Genomic DNA, 8,328 nt, shown 5'->3' on the forward strand with positions numbered 1-8,328 from the left:
GAGAAGAATTTTAACACAATATGCAAGAAAGGCAAAACAAAAAGACTAGAAAATGGATCCAGTTTTTAATTTTAATTTTTTTGTTTGTTTTTGGCACCAGGGATTAAACCTAGGGTGCTTAACCACTGAGCAACATCCCAGCCCTTTGTTTGTATATATTTTATTTTGAGTCAGGGTTTCTATAAGTTAGTTAGGGCCTCACTAAGTTGCTGAGGCTGACTTTGAACTTGTGATCCTCATGCTTCAGCCTCCCAAGCTGCTGGGATTCCAGATGTGTGCTATCACACCTGGCCCTCTGTATGTTTCTTGATAATTGAGATGACCCCCACAATTTGCAGAAGAAAAAACTCCGAAATATGAAAAGTAAGCAAGCCATGACCTTGACAACTGTAGAGCTGAAAGTGTACATTACTTGAATTTGTTCAAAGCTCAAGTGCTATCACCTTTACTTAGACATTCAAAACACAGTGCATATAAACTGTATCAGCAGAAAGTTTCTTTATAGTCTATACAAAAATTTTGTAAATTTAACTAAAGAGTGAGATTTGCTTTATTTAGGTTGGTGTAGAAAAAGAAAGAAAAACCAAGGAAGATTGGGGAGGGTATATTGTAAAGGATTGAGCAAGATAAAAAATTGGGGAGAAAAAAAAAACAAGCTATGTCCTTTTACTAAAGGGACATCCAAGGTCTATTTAGACATATGAATGATTCAACATATTTGAATAGAGCATTGGGAATGTTGAGATTGACACAAATGAAAACAATGGACTATGGTACAAAATGGTAACTATAGTTAACAACAATGTATTATATTCTTGAAAATAATCAAGAGAGTGCATATTAAGTATTCTCACATGAAAAAAAAATGATAAATGTATCGGGTAATGCATCCGTTAATTTAGCCCAACTTAACTATTCTAAATATATGAATATTTCAAAGTATCATATCACTATAAATATATACAGTTTTTATTTGCTGTTTTAAAACATTTTTAAATAAAAGCAACAGAATATACCAAGCTCCAATTTTTTAGCCACTATTATTAAAAGAAACTTTTTTCCCCACTGAAAAGGTACAGAAAAACAAAGTAATGAAAAGGAAATGAAAATGTTAATTACATTGATTTGATCAGTACATACTAAATACATGTGTTGAAATATCACACTGTACCCCATAAGAATGTACAATTATTAGCATTAATCAAAGAATTTTTTAAATGTATAAGGAGATGGACATGTTAGCTACCATGATTTGATCACTAATACTGTGTACATGTGTCAAATTATCACATTCTACCTTATAAAATTCTACAGTTAAAAACAATTATCTTTGATGAATAAACTTGCACATTGCTAATGAGAGGTAAGCAATTCTGAAATTTTGTTGTTGAAATTAAAGGAGCAAAAAATTTATAGCTTAAAAAATAATACTTCATTATGAAATTTCACCCTTTTTTGCCTTGGTTTTAGAGAAGATTCTACAAAATAAGTCACGTTTGACCAGAGAACAAAGACTCAAGGTTCCAAAGTGGATAATGAATTGAAAGTCCTGAAAGGTATTATAAAACTAAGGAAAACTTAAACATGTGATTTCATGAATGCATTTAGATGACGACTGACAAGTTAGCATCCAGGTTCCAGGTTCCGGTGAACAATGTTTAGGAAATGGGTGGGCAGGAAAGAGATTCTGACAACTTGTGCTTGTTATTCACGTACTCTGCAAAGTTTAGGGGAGCAGTGAAGGACTGGGACTGCATTAGAAATCATTTTCTGTGCTGGTTCTCTGGGCTCGCTTTGAACTCTTTTTCATCATTATTTTATGCCGCATCTTGTCTTTGTGTTGGTAGAAGGGAAAGGAAAAACACAGGAGACTAGCCTTTAGTTTCTAAATCAAAGCTCTGCTTGGCTGATTGCTGGAGTGGCTTTTCAAAGGCAAAGCAAGTGGGGACATTAAAATTCCTTGTTTCTGTGGACCAGGAGCTGAATTATTTCTTAGTTTTTTTTTTTAAAGCATATTTCAATACATCTTACATTTACCTTGAAACATTTTCTGCATTTGTTTTTCAGTTGATTGGCACTTGGAGGAGATAAAGCAAGGTAGGAAAACGCAAAAGTGAACCTGTGGAGGGTAGGAAGACCAGTCTCCTTTCATGGAATTTCCCCCATTGCCCCTTTACATTCTTTTTCACTTTTAAATGTCTTTTAGTTGTTGCTGGACCTTTATTTTTATTTTTATTGATATGTGGTGCTGAGAATTGAACCCAGCGCCTCGCAAGCGCTCTACCACCGAGCCACAACCCTAGCCCCCATACTCCCGCGCCTTTACACTCTTTGACCTCAAGGTTCAACGACGTTAGTTATATCAGTTGCCTAAGACCCAGACCCAGAAAACAAGAACTAGACTCTTCTTTGGGATCCCCACTCCTGCCCTCTTTACACTGCCCTATGCTGCCTCTAGAGTTAAATGGAGAAACTTTAGGCAAGAAAGGCTGGAGAGGATCAGTTAAGCGTCTAAGATGCTTGAACATTTGCCTTGACTTGAGAGAAGCAGCACGCTAGTTCTAGGCATTGAACGAGCTGAATAGCTGCCGCTGAATATCTCAGAGGCTTGATTTTCAACTTTGAAAGATCAGCCTTCGGAGGAAAGTAAATCGCTTTCTATACGCCCTCCACGCCTTCCGCGCTGATCAAAGAGGCTGTCGTCCCTCAAAGATTTCGTGGGCTTCTTCTTTGTAACATCCTCTTCGCCTTGTTCTTAGGGGGTTCTTTCGGACCTTTCTCCTCTGGTTATTTCCACTTCTTTATCCTAGGTTCTTCTTTAATTGTAAACTGAAGTCGCCTTGGCTCCGCAGGTGAACAGGACAGATCGCTGGATTCCTTATTTTGACAAAAGTCCAGAGAACCATTCCTGCCACCCAACCACCCCCATATTTAGACACACTAGGGAGACCTTCAAGGATCGTTTTGGAGAGGAAGGGGTGCTTTCTGTGGCCCTGGAGAACGGCTAGAGAAAGCGCGGGGAGGCTGTAGGCAGGGGAACCCTATCTGCTGCCTATGGGGAGGCGCCTAGTGGGAACAGCCCGCTCGCACCCGCTACTGCCCTGCTGCGGCGACGACTGGCACAATTACCCACCCGGAATCCGGTTGGTGCTGCGGGTGGGCAAAGACAGCGCAGCCGGCATGGAGGGCGGCCCAGAGGGTGGCGCTGGCGGTGTGAAAGGCGTCTTTGTGCAAGACCCCGCAAGGGGCGAGGGGAGAGGAGAGAGCTGAGGTGGGAGCTAGAGGAGGGTGTCTGGGTTGTCCCTACACTCCCACCCGACAATCCCATTAGAACAATCAGGGTAGCTCCAGCAGGGGGCGGAGTGGCGCGAGAGGTTGCCCAGAGCTGGGGGCTCTGTCAGGCTCTCTTTGAGGCAGGACTGGGAAGAAAGCAGTTTGGGAAGTTGGGGCACGGGGAGGGATTTGGCTCCCCGCCCTCTCCCCTAGGTGGCCGAGAGATCACACTGGCTGCAAGGGCGCGACCCCTCGCGGATCTCTCACTCTGGAGTCGGGGAGCTGGGAGAGCCGGCCCTGGGGCGGGGCCTCCCTCCTGCCGGGCAGTACTGGTGCCCACCCCCCCACCTGGGGGGAGAGGGGCGGGCGCCGCACAGCCTTCCTTCTGCGCCTCAGCCGCGTGGCTTGCGGCTTATTTTCCCAGCTGGCAAGCGTCGCGCTGCAGACAAGGGAATGCCTGTGGTGAGTTGTTTATTTTGTTGAAGTTTGCGGTGGGCCAGGGGGACGTGGAGGGCGAGTGGCAGGCAGCGACCGACCGGGACTGTTTTGTTTAGGTCTCCATCCACCTGTGTGGTATAAATCTGCCAGCCCCAGGGCGGCGGGGGGCCACGGTGAGAAAACCCTGCTCTCCCAAAGGCCGCTTTTCGACACTTGCAGACCTAGGACCACATTTGATTCCCCTAGCTTACACGGCCCCTTTGCCCTCCATCAACGTTTCCCGCACCCACTGCGGATAGGACTGGCGTTCCAATGGACAGTCAGCGCCCACTAACCGAGGACAACAGGCCGTTGAAGTTCTTCCCAAGTGCCCTTTCTGTTTCCTTCAGGACAGTGAAACTAAGGGTTTGGTGAAGGGCGCCCATGAAATTAGTGAGAACTTGCTCTGAAGGCTTCTGGCGTGAAGTACGTTCAGGGGTGTCGGGTCTGCCTGTTACTACAAACTAGGATGCGGGTTGGCCAGAGTTTCCCAGACTTCAGGCTAAACAGAAGTAGGCACTAGGCTCCTGGGGCAGCCCAGAGGAACCCCCGGGGCTGATGTTAGTCATGGCCGCGGCTGCGTTTGCCTGGAAGAAAAGACTAAATACATTAGTGAGCTGGTAAAGCTTTTAAGGCTTTCTTGGGAGTGCGTGGCTGGCTAATGAGAGGTTAATTTTGTTTCGAAGGGAAGGCTGAGCTGGTTTCCTGAGATAAATGGACAGGAAGCGCATTACCTCTGCGCGCTGGCAAGCGGCTTCCAAATGCTTTTTGCACCTGCCGCTTTGAGCAGTGCAAGCCGCGGCGGAGCCCACAGGGATCGCAGAGGGCCGGTTGTGTACGCGCGGGTGATGAACCCCTTGCACACCCGGGGCTCTCTGCCACCGGGGTCTCAGCGCTCGCCTCGAGCTCTGGGACTCTTCTCTCACACCCAGGTCCTGCGTGTTCCGGAGCTCTGGGACCCCCCGATCCCGCTGAGCCCTCTCCAGGAGCGGAAGGGTTAAGAATGATGTAAGTACAAACCACGAACTGCTTGCCGCTGGGCTCTTGGACTTGGCTATTTCAGCCACTGCTTTTCGCACACAGTGGACCGGGAGGCAGCCGAGGAGCCCTTACCCTACAATAGGTTGCACAAATCGCAACTGTGGGTCTGATTCCTGGTTCCTCTGCCCTAGGCGATCCGTTAAGAAAACCGAGATACTCCTGTTAGATTTCTGGAAATGGAGATGTAGTAACTGGGGAACAGTTAAGACGTCACGTTTAAGTTCAGGAAATGAAACCGCATCTTGTTTAGAGTCCTTTAATGTTTCTCTCGTGTGTTTTAATTCTATCCATTTGCACGTTCATGCGTGGTATGCTTTGCTAGGTCCCCTGAAAGTATGTTCTGGTCTCATCTTTCCTTCCTGAAAACAATGACGAAGGGAGAAAGTATGAGTGGCAAGAACAGCGTGGATGTGTCAGATGTTCAAATTGTCAATCACCTCATAATTTTTTCCTAATTAAAATATAAAACTATTACAAATCATCAATTAAATGTTTGTATTCCAGCTCCTTTCCCAGATTTTTCATTGTAGAGTACAAAAAGCCTTAACCTGAAGCACACGAGCTTGAGTAGCTGCACTATAAACGACTATTTCAGCAAACCTATTCCAAGTATTGCTAACAGCCCAAATTTACCCGCTAGTTTGTCAACTGACCTAATGTCTTGAAAATAGGAACCACCTTGTGGTTTAATTGTGAAAATTAGCATTTTCCTCTAGCGGCTGAACACTTATGTAGCAATAAAAAGTGAATTGTTAGGCTTATAAATCTTGAGCTTGTCAAATTTTACAGCAGAGGACCAATAAAGCACCTTAGAGGAGATGAAGTTTTTCCTCTGAAGAACAGTTGTTTCGCGGTATCAGGATTTGCAGTGACTCCAGGACGCCCTCTATTGATAAGAAAATCTTGATCACCCCGTTATTTAAGAAACAGGATGGGCCAGGAAGGAAAAAAGAAGAAAGGGGGCAGGGGACGACAAACATAGTCACCAGCAGAAAGACCCAAGACCCAAATCAAATTGAATTTATTGATACTTAACTTTGGGTTATACTTGGTGAGGGGGGTATTAACCCAGGAGCGCTGAGTTACTTACCTAGTCCTTTAAAAAAAATCAAATTTTTTTTTTTTTTAATTTTGAGACAGTTTCAATAAGGTGCTGATGGACTAGCTATATTTCTGAGGCTAACCTCCAACTTGAGATACTCCTGCCTCAGCCTCCCAGTAGCTGGAATTAGCCAAGCTGGTTATATGTTTTGACATGTGAATAAAGTGGAATATCTTGAGTTAAGGGGGGGGGGGGCTACATTTTATTGTGTCTTTTTAGTGAAACACTTTCAAAAACAAAGTGCCATATATGATTACTTTTAAAAAGACATTTACTAGTATCTTGTGAACTGTGTTTCATGGATTTTATGTAGTAATTGCAAGAAACTAATTTTTGCTCTAATAGTACTTAGTCCATGATATTATCTAAAAATGTTAGAAACTCCAAGTCCCACTAAAAGCCATCTCTCCAGGCAGCTCTGAAGCTATCATTAAAATATTAAAGATAGATACAAGGTTTGGATTATACTGTGGGTAGTGAAAGGTGTGTTTACTACTTGAGTCATCTTAGTATGTAATAAGTAATGAAAAGTTACAGTAAAAAGATGGGTATCCTTCATTAGGAACCTAGTGGTTTGAGCAACTCATAATGTGTCTAATGAGTAAGCTGGTGAGACCTAAGGTTTGCCCCCCAATTATCCTAGTCCATTGATTAGCACACTGTAATATGTGGAATATTAGCATATCTGTGGTTGATATGAAATTCCTAATTAGAGATTCTGAGTAATGTAGTGGGTAGAGTTGCAAACTGCAATTTTGATGTACAGTAGGTGGATTTAAAAAGGCAGCCCTGCGTGGTTTAGGGAAAGGCAGAGGTCAGAGAGTATGAAGTGGCCTCCAGTCTTGAGGTCATTCTTGAGAGTAGATAGCAGTTCACACCTACTGATAACAGATTGGATCCCATCATCAGTCTCACAACTGCTTTCCTGTCTCCATTTGGTAGCCCCCTTTCCTTGCAGACCATTGGCCTTTTTTATTTCCTTAATTTTTGGACCCATCCAAACTAAAAAGTAGAAACTGACCATTCGTTGAATTAAATCTAATAGACTGAAAATGTGTGAAAAAAGCCACTGAGCAACAGCAAAACGTGGCATAATTATGCTGCATAAAAACTCACCATTCTCATTAATCTAACTACACTGTAACTGCACACATTGAAGTCCATCCACTCTCAGACCCTCCTCGCCGCTTCGAGGCAGGGAAATGTCAAAGAAACCAGAACATTGTAAGCTTTTCACTCAGTCGCCTGCTAATTCCCGGGAGTTCGCCGGTACCTTCCTGGCCTATCTGATCTGCTTCTGACCGCAGAGCAGATTTCCAACGCGGTTCGGTTCGGTGCTTGATTTACCAAGCGTCCGCAACAAGCTTAAGAGGTTCCGCAGGTGTTATTGACTGAGAGGGGACCTGCTGCACAGCACGAGATTAAAGAACCGGCTTCCGCCCAGGATCTGACGCTGGAATTGGCTGGGGTAGGACGTGGAAGAATCGGGTGGGGAGGGATTAAAAACAAACCACCAAAAACGTGGAGGAAGCTGAACCCGATCACATTAATTCGAAGGGAGGTTAAGGGCTGTTCCCTTGTAACTCCAGCAAGAGGGAGAGTGGCTGTCAGCAGTTCTACTTGGGAGCAGGGAAACAGTAAATAGAGGAAGTGGGTAGAGGAGAGAAAGGAAAACCGAGCAAGAGGGAGGCCGACCAGGGAGCCGAAAAAACGACCCGCAGCCTGCGGACGCGGAACTCGAATTACACACAGCGGGCGGGAGGCGAGAGGCGGGAGGTAGAACGGGGGCGGACGCTTTGAGCCCTGAGAGTGGCGGGCTGGGCCCGGCAGACGCGCGCTCGCAGCCAATGGGAAAGGAAGAAAGGGGTGCTGCCTGGGGGCATGGAGCAGCGCGGATTGGCGGGTGCAGAGTGGGGCGGGGCGGCAGTGCGGAGCTGAGATTGATTGACCGCTAGGGCCACCGTGCAGATATCCGGGCGGCCCGCTGCTGCTCGCAAGGGCTGGTGCCCCTCCTGTAGGTCCACGCCCGCACTCCACGCCCGCTGAGCCCACGCTGGCCGCGGCCCGGGCGCTCGCGCTCTCCAGGCTGGTCTCGGCACTCGCTCACGGTCTTTGTATCTTCTCTCCTGCCTCTCTCTTCTCGCCCGCTGTCTCCGACCACCGTGATGCTTTTGCTCCGCGTTGCCGCCGCCGCCGACTCGCTCCGCCTGCGGCGCGCCGCTTGCTGCGGCGGTGGCGGCGGCCCATCTTCTACGCTGGCCTGAAGGAGGAAGAAGAGGAAGCGAGGCGTGTTCCCCGGCCCATGCCGCAGCCACGGGCCCGGACCCGCCACGGCGCCCGCACCGCCGCCCTCGCCGGAGCCCAGGAGACCTGCATGGACGGGCATGGGCTTGAGAGCAGCACCTTCCTGCGCCGCCGCCACCGCCTCCGCCGCT

General features: G+C 46.8%; 1 protein-coding gene across 1 annotated transcript in view; it reads left to right on the forward strand.

Moving 5' to 3' along the window:
- The first annotated feature begins 3,174 nt into the window (after positions 1-3,174).
- Rgmb (repulsive guidance molecule BMP co-receptor b) overlaps positions 3,175-8,328 on the forward strand; it is a 25,606-nt gene continuing 20,452 nt past the window's right edge. The window contains exons 1-3 of the mRNA XM_015483888.2: positions 3,175-3,735; positions 4,683-4,758; positions 8,160-8,328. The exon at positions 8,160-8,328 is cut by the window's right edge and continues 97 nt beyond it. Coding sequence (XP_015339374.2) covers positions 4,754-4,758; positions 8,160-8,328 — 174 coding nt within the window. The 5' untranslated portion in view covers positions 3,175-3,735; positions 4,683-4,753. The remainder of the gene's footprint in view (positions 3,736-4,682; positions 4,759-8,159) is intronic.

Source organism: Marmota marmota, unplaced genomic scaffold, assembly GCF_001458135.2.
Source record: "Marmota marmota marmota unplaced genomic scaffold, marMar, whole genome shotgun sequence".
In the NCBI taxonomy this organism is placed as follows: Eukaryota; Metazoa; Chordata; class Mammalia; order Rodentia; family Sciuridae; genus Marmota; species Marmota marmota.